The sequence below is a fragment of the Peromyscus leucopus genome, chromosome 6 (assembly GCF_004664715.2).
Source record: "Peromyscus leucopus breed LL Stock chromosome 6, UCI_PerLeu_2.1, whole genome shotgun sequence".
Lineage (NCBI taxonomy): Eukaryota > Metazoa > Chordata > Mammalia > Rodentia > Cricetidae > Peromyscus > Peromyscus leucopus.
Genome location: NC_051068.1, coordinates 113,131,202 through 113,158,472, shown reverse-complemented (window position 1 = coordinate 113,158,472; position 27,271 = coordinate 113,131,202). Strand labels below are relative to the sequence as shown.

At 36.7% G+C, this 27,271-nt stretch overlaps 1 protein-coding gene across 11 annotated transcripts in view; it reads left to right on the top strand.

Moving 5' to 3' along the window:
• Positions 1-27,271, top strand: part of Pdlim5 (PDZ and LIM domain 5) — a 169,671-nt gene that overhangs the window by 67,263 nt on the left and 75,137 nt on the right. For all 11 annotated transcript variants that reach the window (XM_037207140.1, XM_028855384.2, XM_028855381.2 and 8 more), the window contains exon 4: positions 25,419-25,461. In XM_037207140.1, coding sequence (XP_037063035.1) covers positions 25,419-25,461 — 43 coding nt within the window. The remainder of the gene's footprint in view (positions 1-25,418; positions 25,462-27,271) is intronic.

Below are 27,271 nucleotides of genomic sequence, written 5' to 3'. Positions count from 1 at the left end.
TAATAACCACCATTGTACTTTCTACTTCTGTGAGATCAGCTCTTTTAGATTGTGCCTATATGTGAGAATTAGTGATACTTGGTTGTTTTTTTTTTTAAGTGTGTCTAAAACAATTTGCTTATATCTGTTAGCACAGATTATATTTTCTCTCTCTTTTTTTAAAAGCTAACTTAGTGGTGGAGTATGTGCTTACCATACTTGAATTCCTGGGCTCAATTTCTAGCACCAAAATGATGACAACTAAAGGGATGATGAAGATGTCCTTGATGTTTTTTTAACTACTTTTCTTGATGCTTTCATTCATTGATTAACAGTTAGGTTAATAATTTCCTATCTTGACTATTGTAAATAATGGTATAATGAACATGGGGATTTAGATATTGTGTCAACATATTTAGATCATTACCTTTGGGAATATGTACATATACATGCACGCACACACACACACACACACACACACACACACACACACATATTCATTCACTAGTAAGAGTGTTAGATCAACTAATAGTTTTATTTTAAAATTGTTGAGAAACTTCCCTTCAGTATTTAGCTAATTTACATTACCTTTCACAGTGTATATCACATCCCTTTTCTCTGTATCCTTGCCAATACTTTAATGCTGGCATTCCTTGTGGTTGCCTCAATCCAATTTCTGCCTCTGAGGTCACTTCACCTCTTCCTCTGCAACGTCTGTGTCTTTTCTCTCTTATAAAGATAGTTGTTCTTGAATTTAGTTAGGGCCTGCATGTATAGTTCAGGGTGATCGTATTCAGAAGTTTTAATTTAATTAGTCTGTAAAGATGGCTTTCCAGAAAGTAATACTTGGATCTGGAGTAGGCCGATATTCAGTGTGTGTAGTTAGATAGCCATGTCCTCATTTTACAGGGAGACATTGAGTGAGAAAGTCCTGGCACTGGCCAGACATGAGTAGGAGCTGTCCCTCTTCATCCCCGCAATGTGAGGCCATGCTTTCTTGTTCTACTCTGATTTGTAGATGGCCTGTTTTGAAGTCTTACCAGTGTGAGCTTGAGCTCTTTATGCATAGCTGGTCAGTTTTTGTTACTGACGATGTGTTTTCTGTTTTGGAAGGTACCTGCATAAGATTTATTGGTGAATATTTTATTGTAAAGACATGTGTTATTATCTTTCTCCTAGTTTTCATCTCTGTTCCTCTTATGCTTATGAAAACTAACTTCAGCTTACAGTTTACAGTTCATCATCAAGAGAAGTCAAGGCAGCATCTTCAGGGAGGACCTTTGGGGGAGGAATTAAAGCATGAGGAAACATTGCTTCCTCAGCTACCTTTCTTAGACAGTTCATGTTCACCTGCCTGGGCATGATACCACCCACAGTGGCCTGGGCCTCTTGTGTTATTTATAAATTAAGAAAATACTTCACAGATATGCCCATGGGTCAGCCTGATGGAGGCAGTTTTTCTGTTGGGGTTCCTTCTTTCCAGACGACTATGTTTGTGTCCCACTGACAACTGAAGCGAACTATGATTTATGCCATGGTTAACTCTCACAGGAGAAAAGGCCCTGCTTTGACAACAGCAGACTTGTTTTTCTTGTTCAGTGAAACTAATCAGGAACATCAGACTTTTCATCTTGACTTCATCATTTTCTGGCCTTGATGAACAGATTTCTCTAGCTTTTAGAGTTTGTTGACTCTTAAGTTGGGAAACTCTGGCTTGTAGTTATTACTTTTAGGGGGTGGGGGCTTGTTTGTATACTGGCAGTTGAACTCAAAGCCTCACACATTCTAGGCAAGCCCTCTATCACAAAGTGTTTTCCCATGCCTTTAGCCTAGCTTTAAACTTGATGTTAAGACTCTATTGCTGAAGATACCTGTATTACTTAGGTTTCTCTAAAGGAACAGAACTGATATAGTGAAATATATACATATATGAATGGTTTATTATAGTGACTTATAAGCTGTGGTCTTAGTCTAGCTGTGGCTGTCTCCTGATAGAAAGGCCAAGAATATGGTAGTTGTTCAGTCCTTTAGACTGGATATCTTGGCAGTCGCAGTCTGGTGCTGGATTTCAGTCGCCATTAGAACCCTGAAGAAGTAGATTCTAATATCAGTGAAAGAATACGTCAACAACAGGGTAGATGAACTTGCCAGTGAGAGTGAGGTCAAGTAGGCAAAAAAGCAAAAGCTTCCTTTTATATCCTTTTATTTAGGCTGCCACCAGAAGGTGTGGCCCAGACTTAGGATAGGTCTTCTGATCTCATGAGCCAATCAAGAAAACCTCTCATAGGCATGCCCAGCTTCCTAGGTTGATTCCAGATATAGTTCAGTTTATAGCAAAGATTATCCATCATACAATACACTCAATAGGACATGGAGGAATCATGCTAGTATTGACAAATTTCTGATTTTACTTAAAGCTCGCTCCACAAGTTAAACCCATAACTGGTACCATTATTGAAGTCAAGGACCTATGGCCACAGGCCGTAGGAGTGAACCTGCTATGATTCTACCAAATGGGTATAGTATTAAACCAGCTCTTAATGATTTATCTCTGTACCCATAGATTAGTGTAAATAGGACATCTATATTATACCCCTTCCTTTCAAGGCTCAGGAATTAATACAAAGGGAGTGTGTGTGTGTGTGTGTGTGTGTGTGTGTGTGTGTGTGTGTGTAGAAAGACTGTGAGAGCCAGAGGCAATGGATAAGTATAAGGAAATGGTGTTTTCTAGAGAAAACAGTAGCTAAACCTATGAATTCACAATAATTGTGACAGCATGCTTAAGACCTGTGCAGGCTCAAGCCAGACAAATCCCGTATGAAGCAGGGAAATGGGCATTGCAGTCCTACCCCTAGCTGAAGAGACTATAGCTTCTGGGAGAAGGAGGGTCAGCTTTTGTTAAGGGTTGGCTCCAATAGATGGCCTCACATCCGAGGGTTTTATGGGCAGCATAAATTGGACAGGATGGATTTTGAACAATAACAACAACAGACAAAGGTAGGTAGGGAATGGGGGAGTGGATGTGGGAGGAGTTGGAGAGAGGATGAATATGATGAAAATACATTGCATGAAATTTGGAAGGAATTATTATAAAATTCAAAAAGGACAAAATCAGAGTGAATCTAGTTGTACAGGAAAAAAGTAAAGGCTGAGAATTTGGTGAGTACTTTGCTTGAATATTTGAAAATTAAAGCATATAATTAAAATTTTTTAAGCTTTATTTTATGTTTATGGTGTGTGTGCTTGTCTGTTTGCCATGTGTGTGTAGTGCCTGTGGAGGCCAGAATTGGGCATCAGATCTTCTGAACTGCCTCATGGGTGATAGGACTTGAACCCAGGTCTACTGGAAGAGCAGCTGGTCTTCTTTTTAATTTAATATGTGAAGTTGAGCTTATATTTGAGATCATTCAATGACATAAATAAAAAATTTGCTGATAGATAGTGTATGGATGAGTCCAAATATGCTTTGTATCTGAATGACAAGCATTTATTGCTTGTTAACAATGCTTAATGACTCTATGTAAGGATGCCTTTTTCATCCTGAGTATCCCTGTGGGGTAAACTTCTAGAAACAAAACTAGTAGATAAGGTATGTCCATAAAAAAGGAAGATACTATTTTTTTTAAAGTAAAGTGATTTTTTTTTCAGCAAATAGCCAAATATTCTCATATAAAAGTTCTTCACTGCTTGTGAGTATGAAGCTTGGAAGCATTATGTTGCCCCAGAATGCAAATGAAGATCAGTTAAATTCACATAGTTTCATAAACTTAACCAAGGGCAAATATTAACATGACTGATAGTTTGTACAAATATTAACTTATAGCAATCAAAAATGTAGGAAACTAAGGTGGGTAACCAATAGGAATAAGGACAGTAAGACTGATATTATGCAGGTACTTAGTTCAGATGGGCTTTTTCGACTCATAGAGATACTTCTAAGACAGTGGAGAGTTCAGAAAGAGGAGATTGAAACAAAATAGAGAGCATGAGTGGATGAAGGGCATCAAATCACCTTCCCAAGGAAACTGCATAGGAAAGTGGTGAGTTGAGAAATGCCTGTTTATCTGTAAACTGTGCAAGGTTACAGGGAAGTGGGTGTGCCCTGAAGAAGATTAGATGAATTCCTGACATGTTTTTAAGCAGAGGCCTATGAGTCACTGGTAGAGAATAAACAGGCACTTTATATTTGATGTCTCTTAGTTCACCTTGTTATCATTTCTTTTACCTTCGACTTAGGAAAATGTTATGAAAGCAGTCCCATTTTTTGTCTCATATTGAAAATCAGAATGTATATGAACCATTTCTACTGAAACTACTAAAATGAAGCTAATATCTCCTCTGTTTTCTATAGTAGCTCTCCAAATGAGTGAGGTAGAGTGAGAGTATTGATCCATTGCATTTATGTCTTACTGCTTAATGTTAGGATCATGCTTCTACATTCAGAATCCTCTTTATAAAAATGTCATGGCACATAGACCTAAGAAGCAAAAGATTTTCTATATGTGCAAAGATTAAGTGAATCAGAAGCATAGTGAGTGCTGACCACATGCTTGTATGCTCAGTTGCCACACCATGCACACCTATGTAAGGGAACATTGTGGCTGTCCGTAGACCTTATCATTACTTCTCAGAATAACTTTGGTGTGTTATCTATCTCCACTGCTGTGATAGCTTAGTTGATGTAATTCAGAGTGTCCCTCAAAGACACCATGGACTGATAAAGCTTTGATGACATGTAGGCCATAATCATTTTGGAACTCTAAAAACATTTTGAATTCTAAAAACTGTAATTGTGAAATGCAATTGTGTCCAACAGAATTTCTCTGTGCCCATGGTACAAAAGTGGTGTTTAATTATTTCTCACTAAAATTATCCATCATATCTTGGTATATTCTCTGTATAAGCTAGAAAGAAATTCATGAAATTGATGAAACTTTTTTTGGAAAGCCACCACCCAGTCTGAGACTAAGGTATTTGTTACAATAAAATTAAATATGCGTAGAAAGAACTTTTAAAAGAACAGGAAGTCATTAAGAGAAGAGAAAGCTTGAATTTTTGGTTCTGATTTAAGACTTTGGATGAACACACACAGCCCCAAGAGCAGTTTAGAAATGTTAAAGAACAGGAGAAAGGACTGCTGTCCTAGATCAGAGTGTAAGCTAAGGGCAGCAGGAAATGTGTTACCAGCAGCTACTATCATCTTATGCTAAACTAGAAAAGATCATTCCTACATCAGAGTTTTCTCTAGGTTAGGGAAATGTAAAGGGTTTTGTTGTTCTCCCATGAAGCTATTTAAGTTTCGACATTCTTTCAATATGTTTACTGTATGCCTGTTTTCTGCCAATGATGTTAGCAAGTGCTGCAGACAGAAAAGTGAGTCTCCTGAAGATTGCTAGATGTATTCTTTGTGAAGTCTCAACCATAACATTCCCATCTAGATTAATATGCCAAAGCTGAACTGTAAGAATTTATAAATAATCAGTAAATCAGTAGACTTTTAGCTTTTCCCAAAACACGACCCAAAAACTTGACTGAGTTTGACAAGTTTGAAATTGATGACGAGGATCAAGCCCAAAGATAATGAGTCTGTCTTCTAACTCTGTAGCTGATGTGTTCTGAAATGTTCAGGTCTTTGAGAAGACTCACTTCTTACTCAGCTGTATGATACCTTCCTAGTGTTTATAACATTTGACAAACAGGTATATTAAAATCTGCATGAATATAAGAATCTCAATCAGTGCAATGGTTATGTAATTAGTCACCTGTCCATCTATGAACTGTGATGAAAGACACAGTAAGAATTGAAGCCAGCTGTCACAGAGAAGTCTTCCTGTACCCAGAGCCAGAGTTATTCTCTAGAAAGAAATGCAGGGCTGGAAGAAGCTTCCTTTTTCTGCAGCCTTCAGAGAAGCTGATGGGTGTTTTTTTTTCCTATTTATGTATTCATAATTATTTAGATGTTAAGTATGCAAAGAGATTGCACTGTCAAGTTTTAGATAAAAAGAGCTTTTATTCTGCCTAAAGATTTTGAACTACCTAATTCCTGACAAGAGTTTTTACAGCTGAGATGACCTGTGAACACACATACATACGTTTTTACTATTTTAGTTGTAAAGCAGACATTTTGATGACTGTTTTTTATGTGTTACTGCAGTTAGCTCTTTTCAGAGTTTGGAGAACTTCACTCTAGCATAAGCCAGATATTATATTTGGTGATACTGTTTCTTGACAGTATAACATAATTCTACAAGTCTCACCATTGAATGACAGAGATTTGTTCAAAGAAATGCGGTCAACATTCTTGTGGTTGGAAAAAAGATGGGGGGGGCAGTGAATGTATTGTTTTAAAGCCTGTATGATGAAATAGATTATATCTGAGAATTAGAGTCTTTAAAATAGAACTAAATTCCAGCTCTTTTCTTTGTTTTTGTGTTTGAGGCAGTGCCCTGCTCTGTAGCCAAGGGTGGTTTGAGCTTTTAATCTTTTTGTCTCAGTTACCCTCCCAAATTCCAGATTAAAGGCATTTGCCACCTCACCCAGCAAAAATATTCTACCTCACAAATATTATCTACTAACATTTAAACTCTTTGAAGAGATAGTATTGCTTTTGACTTCTGACTATGCATGATATGACTGCAGGAGAACATCTACTGATCCTCTGAATGAAAACACTTATAAGATATGTTAAATTAGCTGCCTGTTCAAGGTGAAAACATTTTAATATATAATTTTAATATAAATGTGGAGCAGTAATGTGAAATTTTCCTCAAGAAAAAAATGTATAAGAGAGTGAATGAAGGAAAGGACTTACTGTTTTAGATTTTGTTTATAAAATAGTGGTATTTGAAATTGGCTAAAACACAGAGATGTAGATATAGTAGCTGTACAGTGAAGGAACACAATAGGAGACCATTGGGCACATGGGTGACCTGGCCATAGAATTTGGGGAGGACAGGAAATAGTAGTTTTTTGAAGAAATTCTCATCTAAGCCAAAGGGACCAGTGATTTTTCTTGGCATTTATTTCTATATTTCTAAGTATAATACATTGTTACTAACCACTAGATGGTCATTTCCCCTGGTTTGGGGTCTAGCTGTACAGTAGAGTAGCTTTGTCAGCCTTGGTTTCAGTCCCCAGCACCTTATTTCAAAGCAAAACAAACTATGCTTGAGTTTTACTTCCTTTTCCATCTTCTGAGGCTGTCATTTGAGGATAGTTTTTAACAATAATTTCCAAAATATCTTTATTAATTCTCACGGCAAATCATGAGCAATTTCAGCATATCAGTGGAACCCCAGAACAGAGAGCACCAGCTTTTGTGGGCTGGTAGGAGGAGGTAAACATGTCCACACTCAGTTTTGTGGACTTCCTTACTATTCTGTGCTGTGTGTCCTGTCACAGAGCTTATCATAGACTGTACTATAATTGAATGGTTTTTCTCAAGTCCTACCTGGCCCCCACAGTACTGCAGCTGCTTATAAAACAATCATTCAGAGGCTTAATACTATTTCAAACTGTATGGTCTATGGCAGGCCTCTTGCTAGCTAGCTCTTATATCTTAAATTAACCCTTTTCCATTAATCTATGTTTTGCCACATTTTCCCTGGCTTTACTGGTCTAGTGGCATTTTACTTCTCCTTTGGTGGCACCTGGTGTCTCTCCCTCCTCTCCTTTTCTCTCCATACATCTGCTTGGATTTTTGCCTGCCTCTAAGCTGCCTTGCCATAGGCCAGTGCAGCTTTATTTATCAATCAATCAAATCAGCACACATCCACAGCATACAGAAAGACATCCCACAGCACTTCCCATTTCTGTCTAATCAAAAAGGAAAGTTTTAACTTTACCATGGTAAAATTACATATAACAAAACAGTTATCAAGCAAGAATTATAGTTACAATATCTAGTCTATTTGTATTTAGCACAATTAAAGAAAATACCTTATCATCTATTCTATATTTGTGAGTCTAAAGTTTCCTATCTAATTTATTTTTATTATAACCAAGAAAAATTATAACTATCTAGTCTTCAAGTACATCAAAGACCCCAGAAGGATATAATATTTCCTAAGTAAACAGGAACGTGTATTGTAAGCAACTTCCAAAGTTCTAGAAATAACAGAGACATCTAGCTTCCTAGACAGTCATCCAAAGTTCTTTTGTACCGTTGGTGCATCCATCTTCAGCCTATAGGTCTAGGTTTTTTTAGTAGCTTCTCCCTGTGTCCTGTAGAATATCTGGCAGTCTCCTCTGTGAAGCAGGAACCTAAAGGAACGTCTCACTTTGTTTTGGCAAAATTTAGTGGTCATTTTTCCATGGGTCCTGCATGTCCAGGCTATACAACATTTTTGTCAATCAGTCTAAGCAAGATCAGTTTCTTGCTCAAATGTCCAGTTCCCAAGAAGAAGATAAGCTCCATATGAATCCATCTTGGATGCCTATCTTCCTCTTTGAAGTAAATCAGTGCTGCCAGGAGCAAATGTGTCTTTTTGTCCAGAAAAGTCTAAGTTTTTAAAACATTTTAAATGCCATATTCTGTAGGTCTTTGAAGTGTTTGAAGATTACCTACCTAATTGGAATATATCTATGTATACCTAGAAAACTTAACTAACATGACTATAAGTTTGATTATCATGGATGGCTAATTATTAATCTGTATTTCTTAATTATACATTACAATTTCAAATGAGCTGCACAAACATAATGCCTTAAACAAGTAGAAATATACATACAGTATAACAAAATTAACTCTAAATTTTTATCAATAATCTGAAATCCATAGCAGTGTAAAACATTTTAAATAAGTTGTTGCTCTTTAAAAACAGATTCAATAATCTACCCTTTTATCCTATCATATCTATACTATCCTCTTTTCTTTTTTAGAAAGAGATTGCATTTACAATCAAGCCCCTTTAAATAAAAATAAACATTTATAAACAATATTTTGGGAATTTGGGCATAGCTGCTCATATACTACTTCCTGCTGGTTGTGGGCGCTGCAATCTTATGGGGATCCTGAGAAAATTAAGAGTTATGATCAAGTCCTGACTGAAGTAGTCTGTGACGCTATATTCTCTGATCCAGTTGCCTTGAAGCTATTCTGGGTGTTGGATCATCTGGAGACCTCTGAGGGAGTCTTGGCTGATCAAACCATGTAGCCTAGAAGCAATCCATAAGCTTTCTTCTGTGGAAGCAAAAGTGGAACCACTTTTCCAAAACAGCGTATCCTTAGACACAAAATTTGAAGTCAATACCTTTAAAGAGACAGGGTTTCTCAGTGTAACTTTGCGCCTTTCCTGGAACTCACTCTGTAGACCAGGCTGGCCTTGAACTCACAGAGATCCACCTCCCTCTGTCTCCTGAGTGCTGGGATTAAAGGCGTGCGCCACCACACCTGGCTGTAATTTCCTTTTTTATGTCACTCACTTTTATGTTATTCTTATTGTCTCTTTAAAGACTATTTTTTTAAAACCATCTATTTCTTTATGTAACTTTCTATCCTCCTTTTCCTCTCTCTTCATTACATTTTTATGCACACTGTGAACAGTTCAGAGTTTTATTCCATCTGAATATTGTTCTTTCAACGCATCTTCAGAAAGACAGGCTTCTATAGCTACTGCATGAACTCATGAAAGAGAAATTAGCCAAATAGTCATAATTTTATGAAAGAGCATATTATATAAGAGTGTAAAGAGTTTTAAGGAAGGAATAACATTATAAAACTTGCACATTTTGTCATGCCAAAAGCAGATCGAGGCACTATCATCTAAGCCATTTGGAATTCAAAATATTTGTATAGTTTCAGATTGTGGAGCATTTCTAGTTTCATATTTTGGGATCAGAATTGCTTAAATAGTAGAATGTTTGCAAATGTTCTATAAATCTGAACACCTTTGAAGTCTGAGACACTTCTACTTCCAAGCATTTTTGATAATTTTGGTCTAGTAGAAATGAACATTTGTGTGAAAAAAATCATTCTACTTTTCACCTTACCTTTAGCTATTCAATTTTGATTTGAATTTTTCATTTCAGTTAGTGTAGAACTGCCAGAGTAGTAAAATAGACCATTCATGATGAATTTGCTTATGAATGTTCCATGTGATGATTATAATGCTAAGTAGTTCCATTTCATAAATGCATGGGAATGACATACAAACTCTAGGCTATTTTGCTAATTGTATAAACTGTTTATTTATTATAAGATAAGTTATACTTGGTGCATAATTTATGTGGAGGTGGGAGTACGCATGTGTGGTTTATCTCTATAGGACGTGTATGTGAACATGTAGGATTGCACACCTGTGCTCACACATATGAAGCCCAGAATAGGACATTGGGGTTTTCCTCTGATGCTCGCCATGTTATTGTGTTGAAATAGGGTCCGTCATTGAACCAAGCTTATTGTTTTGGCTAGGCTTACTCGTCAGCGAACTCTCTGGATGTCCCTGTCATGGTTCCCCAACACCAGAAGTTCCAGGCTTTTATGGAAGTGCCCTGCTTTTATGTAGATGTTGGGTATTAGAGCTTAGGTTCTCATGGTTACGTAGCAGGTGCCCTCACAATCTGAGTCATATCTCCAGCCCTTAAAATTTTTTAATTTAATTTTTTTTGCAGTGCATAATTTAATTCTCTGATAGTAACATCTCTTATAGAGGAAACCTATAAATTAATTAGTGGAGACTGTTTTTTAATAATAGTATTGAGCTTAGCTCCCCTCCCCCAAAAAAAGATGTCATTGTAAATGGGTGTTTGAGACCAAAACTTAGCAATAGTTGTGATTGTGTTTTCTTTGTCTAGAGCAGTGGTTCTCAATCCTAATGGTATGGCCCTTTAATACAGTTCCTCATGTGTTTATCCCCAACCACAAATTTTTTTTGTTTCTATTTTGTAACTGTAATTTTGCTCTTGTTGTGAATTGTAATGTAAATGTCTGTTTTCTGGTGGTCTTAGACAACCCCCGTGAAAGTGTTGTTCAACCCCCAAAAGCAGTCACAGCTCACAGGTTGAGAACCTTTGGTCTAGAACATTTCAGTTGTAACAGTGATATTTTGAGTAAAGTTTCCTGCTGTCTTTATAGACTAAAGAAAATAATTCATTCTATAGAATTATTTTAAATTTATTAGGAAATTGTGATTGTTTGATATAGAATTTTCCTATTATGAAAAGTAAGTAAAAATGATTTATCATGACTTTGATGTTTATACTGTGTAAAGGAGGTCTGGATGGTCTGTTAGGGTCTTTACCTTTTTTTTTTTTTGCTTCTCTAACCATTGTTGAATAACTTTTTTAGGTTTTAGAACGTGTCATACTGTCATAGTTGTCTTAGTATCTAACTCAGTATCAGACAGAAACATCAAGGGTACAAACCTTTGGGTGCTACCAAAAATATAATGTGCTGAACCAGGTCTTCTGCTACTGTTGTTTGCCCATGATCTACTCTGTAAATGTTCCTTATAAGTACGTAGTTGCATTTAGCCATGTTCAAGAATATCCTAATACCGTTAACTACTGGTCTCCTTCAGAACTCACACAATTCACCAAGCATGGTGAGTCATTCTACATCTTGTTTTCATAGAGACACAGAAGTATAAGCATATGCCAGTGTTTGCTTTGGGATAGTTTTCCCTTGAAAAAGATCAGTGAAATGCTAAAGTGCATGCAATCTTATGTGACAGACAGCTGAAAACAAGGCCATGGGTGAAAGCAGCCAGACTCTTAGATGCTGTGCATGTCAAAACGGGAACAAAGATTACAATGCAAGTTCAGTTTTCTGTAAATATGGATCCCATCATTAATTGAGGTATGCAGCTCACCACAGCCTTGGGTGTGGTCCATGAACACAGCTGCTGCTTTGATCTGTAATTATTACATTTTATTGCCATGTATGACTGGGCCTTTGGGTTATAACTAGTGATGCAAATGAAAGAGAAGGACATGTTGGGTGTACAGAAACATAGATGTTTTGGCTTTTGTTGTTTGTACCATCATACCTTTTTTGTTCATAAAACTTACATAGTTGAAAGCTTTTGGAGAAAAGTTTAACATTGTGGATTTCTTTCATGGGGATCAGGAGTCGTGTGACATTTCTTATAAATCCTATGATAGCTTCTTTTTATGTTCTTTTACTTTTTGAGATAATAATATAATTGCATCATTTCCACTTCCCTTTCCTCCTCCAAACTCTCTCATGTACCATTTCTTGCTCTCTTACAAATTCATGGCCTCTTTTTTCATTGATTGTTGCCCCCATGACACACACACAGAGACTCATTCCTAAATACATGAATACAGCCCACCCAGTCTGTCTAAATGTTACTTGTATGTATGCTTTCAGGGCTGACCGTTTGGTGTTAAATAACCAATTGGTGTGCTCTTCCCTAGGGAATAGTTTCTTATCTATGTGGACTCCACTTCCAGTCACTGAACTGCCCACCTTGCACTGAAGCATTGTCTCTGATAGCAAGTGCATATCACTGCATGCCGTGGGGCTCATAGGTGATTGCCTTGTATCTAGAGTTCATGTAAAACTCAAGGGGAGTACAGAAGAGGTCATTGAATTCATGTTGTTCATTTAAAAAAAAAAAAAAAAAACAACAAAAACTGTTTTCTTATATAGCATTATAGAAACAGTGAACGCAGCCACTGTTTAGAAGACAGGACCCGAGTCTCATTCCAAGGACTTGGGGTGATTCTTCATGTATGGATGATTTTGAACTGGGTTAGCCCATCTTCTATCAACAGCATACCTCTTTCATTGTTATGGCAGCAATAACTGATATTTTCTAAAATAATACTGGTGAGGTGGCTTTTATAAGATTGTATTGTTTAGTTTCAAAGTCTTCTCTCATAAAAGACAAGATTCTAGAATAAAACTATAGCTGCTGTTTGTATTCAGTTTTTCAAATTATGGAGGTTGATAAATACAGCTGACAGAGCCTACTTAGGTAACAAACACTGCTTTAAGCCCATCACAGTCATTTTGCATTCAGTTTTCAAAATACCCCTGTAAAGTAGATAACCATTATCATCATCCCATTCTGATTGCACAGTCAGTAAGTGGAGGACATAGGGTTTTAATCGAGGCGATGATCTGCTTCTACACCAGCTGCTATCCTGGACAGTTTAGGGGCTATGATAATGGCTTATCAAACCAACCAGGTAAAGATGGGAAATGAAAAAAATATGTAGTTTGCTTATCCTTGAGGCCTGTGTAAGTGTTAGGTTTATTTGGTAGTTTGTCACAGTTCTTCTTGCTCTCTTGTCTGAGAAATACATAAATGTAAAAAATAAAACAATTAGTTAATATAAACAGATTGACAGGATGAAGAAAAAAAATAAGAAAAACAAATGTATGGCCCGGTCTATGTGATAGAAATACTTGTGCTCTCAAGAACCTGAAGAGACACTGGGGGCCATTTGATCTTCCCCACACAAGAATTTCTGAAGCAGTAGTACTGGTGCTGGCAGGGCATCACTACTTGATGGCCATTTCAGTCACACAGCTCCATTGTAGAGAGTGTACATTGAATTATAAACTCACTCCTAGTATTTGGCAAGAACGTTTTAAAATTTATCTATTTTATGTGCATGGGTGTTTTGCCTGCATGTATGTCTGTGTACCACATGCACGTCTGGTTCCCCAATGAGGCCAGAAGAGGGCTGCTGATCCCCTGGAGCTGGAGTTACAGTCCATTGTTAGTCACCATGTACGTGCTGGGGATAGAGCTTAGGTCCTCTGGAAGAACAGCCAGTCCTCTTAACTTATGAGCCATATGTCTTGCCCCAACACGAACATTTTTAAGTTAAAAAGTTAAAGAACAAAACCATTTTGAAAAAATAATTGTTATCTTGAGAGAAATAAGGGCCTTTGATACTGAAGTTAAATCAACATGTTGGTTTGTTGTAAATGGTTCTTTAGAGATTAGAGGAGAGAGTACATTGTGTTTGTCTTGTTCATTCTTTATCCTTTGAGAGCTCCTAGAGAGGAAATGAACATGATCGGGATTTCCTATTCTCATTCTTTTGCCAGTCTTTTCAGAGATTATTACTGACCATGTTAGGAAAGCAACAGGATAGAGAGAATGCTCTTCTTCCATGAAAGAATCTACTACATAAGTTCGCCATCTCAAAGGTTAGTTTGACTACATTTTCAAAGAGGAAAGCTCAGTTTGTTTAGTTAAGCATTATGTGTCCCTGCTAAAGGACATTATTGTGGGAATAACAGAGAATCTGTGGTCATCATTTGTATTCTCGGTAGTTATGGCAGAAGCAAATTTGGTAAAGATGAGCTTTAAAGGCACATCTTGTAGAGAATCTTTTGTTGCTAAGGTTGTTGTTACATCTATTTCTTTTGTGCATTTGAGAATATTACTGCATTCAGTATTCTTTAGAAGTTAAAACTAAGTTTGCTGTTGTTTTACAGGGATGCTATTTCAGGACAACTCGGTGAACATCAGTGTGTGACCTCTATCAGTCAGAGTTACAGTTTGTTAAAGGGCTATAAAGCTGTCTCAGTTCTCTGCCTTTTCTCAGCTCTCTGCCTTTGAATCTAGATTAGTGTTTATCATAGGCTCAAGACTAGTATTCCCACACCCGGCCTACTGCCCATTTTTATTTTGTAAATGTAACAGATTAGAACCGAATACATTTTAATGGGTCACACATGAAAATGTGTATTTTATTGATTCTTATTTTCGCTTAGCAGACCATGGCATTAAATATATTTCTGGCTATACATTGTGATGAAATGTTTGGAAATAGTTGTTTGTTTGGGCCAGAACCACTCAATTATTTGTGAGCCCTGAAGTAATAGCACTGTGACCTTTTTGTTGCTGGTCTCAATGAGGTAGATACAGAAGTTGGAATAGCATGCAGAATTGTTTATAGTGGTTGGACATTGGCAAGGCTTTCGGGTTTGATAAGAGGAATCGTTCGCTGAACAGGCATAGTCTAGTTTGGGTTTCGAGCTTCCCTGCTTATGTTGTGAACAGTGTCCTGTTGAGCACTGTTCTAGATTGCTTCCTAATAGTAGAGACTAAAGACAATGATGGAGACAGGTAGTTATTTTGGATGAAGACCTTCTCATTTATTGAATTAGGTGTCCTGTGTGGTTAACTACTGTTGTCAGATTTTTCTCTCTATAATGTGGAAAAGGGATTAGAGTTGAGAAAGTAATTTATGTTTTATATGGTTGCTCTATTAAAAAGAAAATGTAATATTTGGTTAATATTGAGAGGTTTTTGGAATTTTGATTTGTCCTAAATTTTACAACAAAATCTTTTAAATTATCAGTCAGAAATATAAGCAGTACTGTGTTCTTTTATAAACAGTCCAGTTTCTATAAACAGAAACTTTCCTAATAAGTAAAAAGAAAACAGAATGAGTTTATGTTCTTTTCTCTGTGATCATAGAAATATGAATAGATCATGAAGGACTTAGTAATATTCAAAGGTATTTATAAATTCAGCTGACTATACATTTTCTTTTATTAGGTGTAGATATTATTATCGCTTGAATTAATTTGAAATTCAGTAATGAGGAAGCTGGATAAGATTCTCTTTCTTAACTGATAAATGAGAATTAAGAACTGACCTTGAAACATAAGCAAGGATAGGCCTGGCCTATCTGGGTCTACAAACAATATATTCAGTCATTTTAAGTGCCCTGACTCTGAGTATCTAGATTAAAAGCAAGCACATGCTCAGCTATGTTCATATCAGCATTGTTTGTAATAGCCAAAACCTGGAAACAACCTAGATGCCCTTCAACTGAAGAATGGGTAAATAAATTGTGGCACATATACACAATGAAATACTACTCAGCAGGGAAAAACAATGACATCATGAGGTTTGTAGGCAAATGGATGGATCTAGAAAAAAAATCATCCTGAGTGAGGTAATCCAGACTCAGAAAGACAAATATAGTATGTACTCACTCATAGGAGAATACTAGATGTGGAACAAGGATGACTGGACTGCTACTCACATCACCAGGGAGGCTACCTGGAAAACAGGACCCCAAGAAAGACATGGGGATCCCCCAATGATGGAGAAATGGCTGAGATCTACATGAACAACCTGGACATGAGTGAGAGTAATGAAGGGCGAGGGTCGAGGGAAAGAGAGTGGGAGATCCCAGCTGGATCAAGAACAGAGAGGGAGAACAAGGAATAGGAGACCATGGTAAATGAAGACCACATGAGAAAAGGAAGAAACAAAGTGCTAGAGAGGCCCACAGAAATCCACAAAGATACCCCCACAATAGACTGCTGGCAATGGTCGAGAGACAGCCGGAACTGACCTACCCTGGTGATGGGATGGCCAAACACCCTAATAGTCGTGCCAGAAACCCCATCCAAGGACTGAGGAAACTGGATGCAGAGATTCATGGCTAGGCCCCGGGTGGAGCTCCGGGAGTCTAATGAGCGAGAAAGAGGAGGGTTTATATGAGCGAGAATTGTTGAAACCAAGGTTGGATAAAGCACAGGGACAAATAGCCAAACGAATGGAAACACATGAACTATGAACCAAAGGCTGAGGGGCTCCCAACTGGATCAGGCCCTCTGAATAGGTGAGGCAGTTGATTGGCTTGATCTGTTTGGGAGGCATCTAGGCAGTGATACCGGGTCCTGTGCTCATTGCATGAGCTGGCTGTTTGAAACCTGGGGCTTATGCAGGGACGCTTGGCTCAATCTGGGAGGACGGGACTGGACCTGCCTGGACTGAGTCTACCAGGTTGATTTCAGTCTGGGAAGGCTTTGCCTTGGAGGAGGTGGGAATGGGGGGTAGGCTGGAGGGGGAGGGGAGGGGGCAGGAGAGGGGAGAGCAAGGGAATCTGTGGCTGATATGTAGAACTGAATGGTATTGTAAAATAAAATAAAAGGAAAAAAAAGCAAAAATCTGAACCCACGCATTATTTTTTAAATATTAAGTCAATGGAAAAAAAATCTAAGCTATGAGATGCTAATAAATAAAGTTTTCCTTCTGTATGTTTGTGGAGAATGTATGCCTAATAAGGCCGTGTTGTGTACTGGAATGCTTATCCCTTTAAATTGTACTGAAATACCTAAAAATACCCTCTTTACAAAAATCTGTAATGAATGTCTTTTGCCTAGACAGGAATAGCAGAGAGGCTGTGTCTGGAGAAAGTGAACCACAGACAGTCCTGAGCTTAGTGCTGGGCAGGATGCACAGGCACCCCAGAGAGCTTGGCCCACTCCTAAATGATTGAGAGGCCAACAAAGCAACGTAGAAGATTGGGGCTTTGCTGCTAACCTAGACTTGCGTCTCTTGGTTAGTTCTTTGTCCTGCTTCTCAAAGAATTACCCTAACTGCTGCATAGTTTGGACAAAAAGCAATGTTAGTATCCCTACAGAGAAGAACAAGCTACTTACTCTTCAGTTTATGAATTGTGCTTGCCTGTGCCACCTAATAACTGATTTTTACCAACGTTTTCCTGAGCAGTTAGTTACCTTTGTCCCTCACTTGAAGTCTGTGAAAATAGTTATGACTATTTCTTACTCATGCTTTCTGTTATAATATGAACCATCTCCATCTTGTGAGCATCGTAGCACTGTGACAATAGAGAGGAAGATGGAGAGATATAAATAAACTCTTCCTTTGTTACAAGCAGATTATTAATGGGGTGGGGTGGCACACGCCTTTAATCCTAGCACTCAGGAGGTGGATGCAGGCAGATCTCTGTGAGGTTGAGGCCAGCATGGTCTATAAAGCAAGAAATCCTGTTTCAAAAAACCAAAACAAACAGCGGCAGCAATAACAAAACAAAAACGAAGCATGTTATTTTCATATAGGTCATAAGTACTGTGAAGATAAAAGTATTTTTTCTTTACCTAAAGACCAGAAGAGAAGATTTCTCTCTTTTGTGTTTTTAATAAACTCTAAAGGTATTAGCCTGTGGTTGATACAAAATACAGATTTGATTGTTAAGCTTGGGATTACATTGGTCAACAATTTTCATGAAAGGACACAGTGTATTCCTTCACTTGTTCTTCTAGAATATTTTAAAACCGTTTCTGGAAGTTACAGTGTGTGGGTGCAGAAGAGTTTTTAGTAGAGCATAAGAAATGAAGCAGGTGCAGAATAGCACTGTTGACAGGAGGCTTGAACCGACCTGTCCTTTCACCAGACTTCTGGAGTCAGTGTCTGGTCGGGGAATTGCATTTGCATGGTGGTTTGAAATTTTAGATTTATTTGCAAGCAATGTGAAAGTTTGAGTTAGAGGTGGTAAGAGGGTTGAAGTGACTGCACTGTCTACCTGCAGAATAATAATGGACATTTGTCATTTCTTTCACCTATCAGTTGATGGACCTACTGATATGATTTTAATCATTGCGCAGAATGATTTTGAGCTTAGAAACCCAAACAGTCATGGTTCTATAGGACTAGCTCTTAGCTGGTTTGTTGAAGCCAAAACTGAAGTAAGCCACCTGTGGTTACATATCTGTCATTCCAGAACTTGAGAGGATGAAACATGAGAATTGAGGGTTCAAAGCTAGCCCGTGGAACCATCTGCAAAGAACAAACAAATCAGTTCTAAACAAGCTGACAGACTGCCCTAAAATCTGAGTACAGTTACACACTGCTTGTGTGAACAAAGTTTCATTGAAACATAGCCATCCTTATTGGTGTAGGTTTGATTTGTATCTTTGTTTCTACAATGACAAAACTACAGTATTTGCTACCTTTTCCTTGTCAATAAATTTTACTATTTTGTAACAGTTCATTTGAACATATATTTTACTCTTTATATAAAACCATTTATTGAAATGATGCTTTTACTATGAAATTTCATGATAAGACTGGATTATTGTGAACTTTAAAATTTCTTTTATTTAATGTTTAGCAATCTATGAACTATCTATTATCTTATACTCCTTTAGACATAAAAAGTTTTGTAAATCACAGTTGGAAAAGTTCATTTTTCCCTTAAGTTTTCTTGAGATTGTTTTTAGTGTGGATAAAACACAGAATGGGTAGGTAGAGTTTTTCCTTCAGAAAAATATTATGTGGAACTAAATGTAAAGTATAATTGTCCATCTGAAATCGAGTAGAAGATTGTGAAAATTTGCACATAACTTAAAATAGTCTTAAGATGTACAGAAATAAGTTATAAAATATAAAAATATGTTTAAAACAAATATAAAGAATGGTAATAATTTTTACAAATATATATGACGATAACTAATTGTTGCATCTTTTTTTTTTTTTTTTTTTGGTTTTTCAAGACAGGTTTTCTCTGTGTAGCTTTGGAGCCTGTCCTGGATCTCGCTCTGTAGACCAGGCTGGCCTCGAACTCACAAAGATCCACCTGCCTCTGCCTCCCGAGTGCTGGGATTAAAGGCGTGCGCCACCACCGCCGGCTTGTTGCATCTTTTTATACAACGCTATAGAATATCTTGTCTTTAACCAAACCTATTTTTGTGAAATATCACCAGACCAATTTGTGGTGTGTCTTGATTAATTTGTTTAAACCTTTTTTCTTTCTTCATATTAAGTAGAATAACATTAGAATTGATTCTTCTTCCACAACACTATTCTCTATTATTTGGGATTCTGTTGTCCTTGACGACAGTTACTGAGATTAAAGGCATGTGCTGCTATGTTTAGCTGGCTTGTTACCCCTTATGTCAAAATCCTTAGTAGGAGACATCAAGTGACACATGCAAGTTACCAAAGGTAGTTAAATTGATCAGCAAATCGATTTGAATTTCCTGATAGAGACTGAACTGAGCTTCTCTTACAGAAAGGAAGAAAGGCTTAGGGGCCAGAGTTTGTTGTGAGATATCAGAGGGCAGGGAAGTGAGAGTATTGGTGACAAAACCATCACCAAATTATTTTGATTTATCTAGGCTCTCTTTCTGAAAATTTGAGTACTATAGTGCGTCAAAAGAACTGAATTCATTGTTGAGCTCAGAGTAGTACAGACCTCTGTTTTTGCCTTTAAGCCTTTTAAAATTTAGCCTGATACAACAGTAATCCTGCCCCACCCATTTTTCTTTGGGTGAAATGGCATAACAATTAGGTTGGAGAGCTTAGCTGAACTAGCTTCCTCCCTCCCTCATTTCTTCCTTTCCTCCCTCCTTCCCTCCCTTCCTCCCTCCCTCCTTTCCTCCCATCTGTCCTTCAGCTCTTTAGCTTGATTTATGGTTAGTTGGTCAAAATTTCTTTTCAAATCTTTATCAACTGCTAATGATCAACTCACAAGGAAAGTTGGAGGAAAATCAGTAGAAGCAGTTACCAGGAGATGTCTTCCTGTCCTTGATGTCTCAGAGCCACACTTGATTTACAGTCCTGTGCAAGCATAAGGTCAGGGGCCTAGATATATGGCCAGAGCATTTCCTGTGCACCTGTTCTCTTTTTCTTTATCTGTGCTCAGATAGTCCGTCCAGTTTTGTGTTACTTCTAGGGGCTAACACTGTTTTTGTTAGTTTCTGTAGTTAAGAGAAGATGTGAATGGCGAGAGAAAGCATTTATGTGGTCCATGTAAGGAAAGCTTTTGATGGAGTGAATGTTTTTATGTCTGATATATAACTATACTGTACTTTTATTTATAGGAGATATTCTCAAGTAGTTTAGAAGAGTCCAGGGAATCATTGGCACAAGTGTTCACAGCACTCAGGGTCTCAGCCCAGTGAAGTACAGAGGATCTGTCTGAGGCATCCCTCTGCACTCTTGAGTGTTGGCTTTCTTTCACGTTTGGGCTTGCTTTGTTATTATAAATTGACATCGTTGTAATTAAAGTGATTAATGACGTGCCCTAGTATTTATGGGTCCTAAGGTCAGGAGGTCCAACGATGGCCAGGCTGTGGGAAATTTAGAGTTCACTTTATAGAAGATGAACCAGACCTCCCATCCTTTCTGCATGGCTGTTTTTGATATGTTTTTAAATGTTAGATTGGATTGAAAAAGTCTCCTGGTTATCAAAAATAATGTAAATTAATCTTTATCCACATAGTTCTGTTGCCTAATTCCTTGTTCTTATACACTCTCATGAAAGTTTATCGGCTACTTTGTTAAATAAGAGATACATGCTTTTGTAACGCAGTGTTAGAAAATGTACTAGTTAAAAACATGGTTTCACTATAGCTTCAGCCATTGGGTGTACAGAGTTGCAGTTTTTCCTGGTTCTTTTGACGCTAATCCATGATAGAGCTATTGCTAACTTATAGTCACTCTTTTATATTCTTCATTCTAACTAGGACATCACAATTCGAGTTTTTATAGGTTTGTTAGAACTGCATGTCCTTTCAGCAGTTAAGCTGGAAGCTCTGAGACTGTTTATAACTATTCTTGGATATTTGTTTCAGACACTGCTTTAAAAACAAACAAACAAACAAACAAAAACCAAGAAAGCAAGCAACATTGAAAAGCTTTTTCTAGCCACAGGCACAGCTTTGTTCTTTGCATTCCATATTCTTGGGATAGTACTGAGCTAAGGCACTGGTATCTCACCCTGCAGACTTACTGTTGTCAGGGCTTCCCACTAAGGAGAGAGAACAATAAGCCAATTGTTGGGCCATGGCACTGTGCCATAGCCAGGACCTCAGCAGAAGAAACTCACCCTGCACAGGAGTGACTCAGGATCCCTGCTATCCGAGGGAGAGCCAGTATTTTGTGATATTTTTTAATCCTTATACTCTAGTTTTTAAATATTCATTTTAAAAAATGTATTAAATTTACTTTTTTTCAGGCAATCTAAGACATTGCTAAAAGAGAAATTGCTTACTGTTTGTCCAACTTAAAGATAATTATAACAGATTTTAATTTGGGCAAATGCTTTTCCATACTCATATGTTAAGGCTTTCTTCACAGAGAATACTGAATACATATATTCATTTATTTATATATATACATATATATATGTATATATATATGATAACGGAAATAGAATTTTTTTCTTTAAACATGGTCAAATTATTCTTTGACTGAGTATATACTGAGTATCTTATTAAACATAAAGTTCAAGAGCGTGCCAGTGAGACAAGAAAGATAATTCATATAAGCAAAAGTTTTAAGATTATGCGTTGTAAAGTTTTACGATTGTAAACTGTAATATTTCTTTCCCTTAATTTTATCTACTACTCGTGGGAGACTTAAGTAAACATTTCAGACATTGCAAAGATCTGTTCATTCTTTAAATATTTATTTTAAATGATGTTTCCCAAGCCCCACCCTCAACTCTACTCTTGAGAACTATTCCTAAATAACAAGCTGTCTTTCAAATATGTACAGATGACAATCCATATTATTTTCCTTAGTATTTAAAGGCTTATGATTGAGACAAGGTATAACTTGGACCTTCATGTTTTCCATATAGCTTTCATAGTAGAATGCTTTTTTAGATTTTTGCAAGGTAGAATCTATGAAATAAGCTTTGAGAAAGTTTTCCTTATTATAAAAAAAAAATACATATTCATTGTATAAATTAGGGAAGAAGCACACAAAAGAGAAGAAATAAGTATCATTTAAAGAGAACCTTTCCTAAAATGTTGGTAATAATGTTGGTGTTTTTTAGGTACATCCATAATATTTTAGGAAGCATTTTATCATATAGTGCCAAAATGAAAAATAGTTTTGAGAAGGATTTTAAAGGTTAAAAAGGAAACCTTATTGACCTAACTTACAAATTTACTTCAAAAAGCAAAGTAGAACATATTAGCATAACCATTTTAACAGAATATTTCAAACTTTTGCTGAAATTGTGAATTTCATAAATATTTAGAGATGTTGTATGATACTAATGGCATATAAGAAACCTTTTCTTTCACAATTTAATGATTCTATGGTCCATTTGGTGGTTAGTGTTTAAAACAAGGGAGCTGACTTTTATTGCATTTGTGGTATATCAGCTGTTCCATTTGACATTTAATTATAAGCCAATCTGTTTTTCTACTCGGAAGGATATTTGTATAATGACCCACCCTGGGATTTTGCAGGCATGTTGCCGTTCTTCCTGAAATGCTTATCTATTTCTTGTGAAACTGTATCAGAAGGCAAATGGGGTGTGGTTCAGATTTAATTTTTTTCTGTATGTTTTATTTTTTCAAATACTGTGTTTATAGAACTTTCAATTAATAATATTTGTCAACATTCATTCTGGACATCGTAAGTGGTGGAGACAACAAAATCAGAGAAAATGTAATTCTGGGCCTTTGTCATTGTTAACATTACTTAAATTAGAGGGAACACTAGAACAAATGAAGAGATCTGTTTTCATACATATAGGTTGTCTGTATTTATCTTGAGTGAAGCAAGATTTTTGCTTGCTTATTATGTTGCTGAGGATTGATCCAGGGCCTTGCTCATGGTCCGCAAGCTGAACTATGCGCCAGCCACATAGCATGACCTTTATTTACAAATTACATTGCTAGCCATGCTCCATGTATCTTAAGACATGCAGGTCAAGAAGGATATTGGCTTCTCAGTCTTGGCAACCTTTCAGTAATGTCTTGGGAGGTTTTAATGAGTAGATCCTTTGCGATTAAATTGGATTGTGAAATTCCAGGGAAAGGAAGATTCCACTGCTCTGCGCTTGAACTTGCCCTTTGTTGTAATAATCCTGCAAGCTAAAGAGAATTCGTTTGAGAGAACACATGGAAAGTTATGCAGCAGCACAGGGTACAACCTGTGCTATAGCAGCTGAGTGTTAGTACCCACTGTGGCCTTTCATTAGGCTAGCTGACTATTTTGTTGGTGCCTGTTGCAGCTAAATTAGTTGTTATTGGAAAATTCAGCTGCTGCTAAAATGTTGATCAAAGTTCATTACTAGAATATGTTTATTGAGAGGTCCACTTTTCTAGGTTATTTGTGATCTGTTTATTTAAATAAAGCAACCTCATGTTTTATATAATAAAATTATCAATTAATATTTACCTACTATTTTTACATTCTTGGAATTCTACCTTGATGTTTTATCCTGGCTGGTATAATATGAGAGGAATTAGATTGCTTCTGGTATATTAAAAAATAACATGCAGTAAGGAGATAGAGGAGGAGTTGGAGGGGAGAGAAGGGGGGTCACTTTGGTCAAAATACATTATATACATGTATAGAATTCTCAATTCTTTAAAAAATAAATACCCTATAAAGTATCAGTAGCTTTCTCAGTTGTTAACAAATATAGCTATCATAGTATAAAATATAACATGAGGCTCGGCTCTAATCCTAAGCAAATTACTTGAACTTTGAAGCTCCTGTTTTGAAAGGTGAAGGTAATGATAGTTTTATTTTATAAAAGATACTTGCTCAAACCAATTATTGTTATGGTTTAGTCCACCATACCAAAAGGCATATGGTGCAAAATAAGAACTGATCAAAAATAGCAATCCACTTGAACTATAAATAGCTGTCACATGCCTGGAATTTTGTCAGACTTTCTTTAATCTTTTACTTGCACATTCATTGCTGGTCACATATTACCTGCCAGATGCTGCAAAAACATATGGATTAAAAACAGGACATGGTCATTGCTTTCACTGAAAGGAACCTGGTGAATGAATTAAATTTGTTCTGTAATGTAATAGTTACTTTTCTCCTGTGGTACAACATCCTGGCAAAACCACATCGGGAAGGAAGGGTTTATTCTAGCTCACAGGTGGAGGGTATGGCCCGTCATAATGGGGAAGTATGGTGGCAGGGGCTTGAAACAGCTGGGCACATTGCATCTAACCAGGAGTAACAGGTGATGATTTCCCTGCACTTGGCTCACCTATTCAGTCTAGGACTTCTGCCCATGGGATGATGCTTCCCATAATTATGGTGTCTCTCCCTCCTCTCAATTATCCTAAGCTAAGATAATCTCTCACAGACATGCTCAGAGGCATGTCTCCTAGCGAATTCTAGATTCTGTCAAGTTGAAAGTTGAAAACATATAGCAAATGCATAACTTGTTTAAGTGTTTAAGAATATGAATATTAAGTAAATTACTTATAAGGGACTTAGTTCAACTTGAAAATAATTGTTAACCTTTAGAAAGAGACCTAGCACTGGTCGATATGCTCATGAATGTTAGAAAAGGCAGCTACTACTGGAATTCAAGATTCAGTCTGGGTTATTGAAGAACTGCCCAAGGATCAGGAAGTCATGCTACTTTCCCTTTTAATGTGGGGATTGCCTTAGCCTATGAATGAAGAGCATGGGTATATTAGCAAGCAGGATTGCTACTTTGTCTCCTCATTTGAACTTGTGGGATAGAAAGACTCAAGAAAGACAGTAGTACGCGAGATTATTGGGTCTGGTGGCATTTGACATCTAATTACATGAACTAATGAGAAAATTGTGAGTGATGAAAACTGTGAATTATAAAGGTATTAATTCTGATCATTTAATATCTTAAAGTGTATAAGTAGTAAAATTCTGTTGATGACATTTCTAAATTGCCAGAGGTTCATGGCTCATGTTTTTTTCTTCTTTCTCCCCCAGAGCATCTGCTGCAGCCAAGCCGGAGCCCGTTGCTGTCCAGAAGGTGTGTATATAGTTCACCATCACTAGGCTCAGTCTGACGTGAGCCACTGTTCTTGCTGTTTTTATCTTGGGTCATATCAGTGTTTGGTTTATAGTCTCAGCACAGTTTTACTCGTTTTTTTTTTTTTCCCTCTTAAAAGACAAAGAGGAAAGTAGACTCCAGAACTTAAGTTACTGTAACAGAGTTCCCTAGAGGAACAGAACTGATGGAACAGATCCGTATATACATGTTTAGAAAGTGGATTTATTAGAATGGTTTACAGAGTGTAGTCCTAGTCCAGCTTGTCCAGCAATGGCTGTCTACCGGCAGTACATCCAAGTATCCAGTAGTTGCTCGATTCATGAAGCTAGATATATCTCAGCTGGTCTTTAGTATGCGCTGGAATCTGGAAGAAATAGGTTGTAATGCCAGTGAAGGAATAATCTTTCTAGACAGGCAAGAGCAAGCAGGCAAAGAGAGAAAACTTTCTTCTTCAGTGTCCTTCATACCAGCAGAAGGCATGGCCCAGATTAAAGGTGGATCTTTCCACCTCAAAAAATCTGGATTAAAAATGGTTCTGTTTGGGTTTTAGCTAATCACAGATGTTGTGAAGTTGACAACCAAAAATATTTGTAATGATTTGTAATGATTACATTATCATTTGTAATGATACTATAAAACATTATTTCTAAGCCCTTACAGTGTCAATAATGCATGTCCAAATTCCTTTCATATTTATTTTTTCTATATTTACACATATAATTTCTAAAAAGCTAGGAAGTAGCTACCCAAAATGAAGATCATACCATTCTAGAATGTTCTTGAATTAGGTTATTGGCAAACGCCCTATTTTTCATTATATATCTCACATTACCACAAAGCAGTGTTTATAGTCATCTGATTTATTCTCATTGAAGTTTTTCTCCCTCATTTTTTGGGCAGTATATTCAGTTACTCATTCAATTGACTTGTTTCAGCCCTAGCTTACTTTTCTCAATTAATGAAAACTTATAAGGTTTATATTGCCTTTTTTTTTTCTCTTGCACTTGAGTTACCAGTATGTATTTCCTTAAAGATCTGATTTTCTTCTCAGATGGTAGAATAAAAGTTTTTTTTTTCAGTGTTGTAGAAATATATTTCATTTTAAAGGAGAAAGCTTTGAATATGTTTCCAAATAAAGGTTTACCAACACTGGTGATTTTTAGAAGGAATTTGTCTTTCTTACTAGTCTTTGGCTTCTGGCAATTATATAATGTCATATTTTTCCTCATGAGACTTAAATATTTTATTTTGGAAAGAGGGAAATAATTTTATTTTAGTTGTGAATAATATTTCAATGTACCCAGGAATGGAAACAAAAATGGATCATAGGAGAAATGCAGGATAATTATGTTTTGTTAATCTGTTTTACTTTTTCCCCCCAAATTCTTTAACCATCATAGTTGTATAACACATACTTTGAGTTTGGTGAATTACTCATCCTTTTTTTAGTTGAAGAATTTAAAACTTGGTGATTTTCATGACTTAAGTAATTATACAGTCGAGAGAAAGAAAATAATGTTAGAAATGTGGAATTATAATTGAGGCTTTAGGTATTTTAAAAATAAGATGTTTCAGTTAGTATTATGTTTATGTGTATTTAATTATTCCTTTAAAATTTATCTAAGCTGACATTTAATTATGGTCTTTAGAGTTTTTTTTTCCCTTTTCTGTTTCCTAAATATTTTGAAAGTTTCATAACTGAAAATGTGTTATGCATTAGTGTTATGCATGTTGAGATCAGTTAGCATGCATGCTATGCTGTATCAACTCATTGTTTTTCCTGAAAATG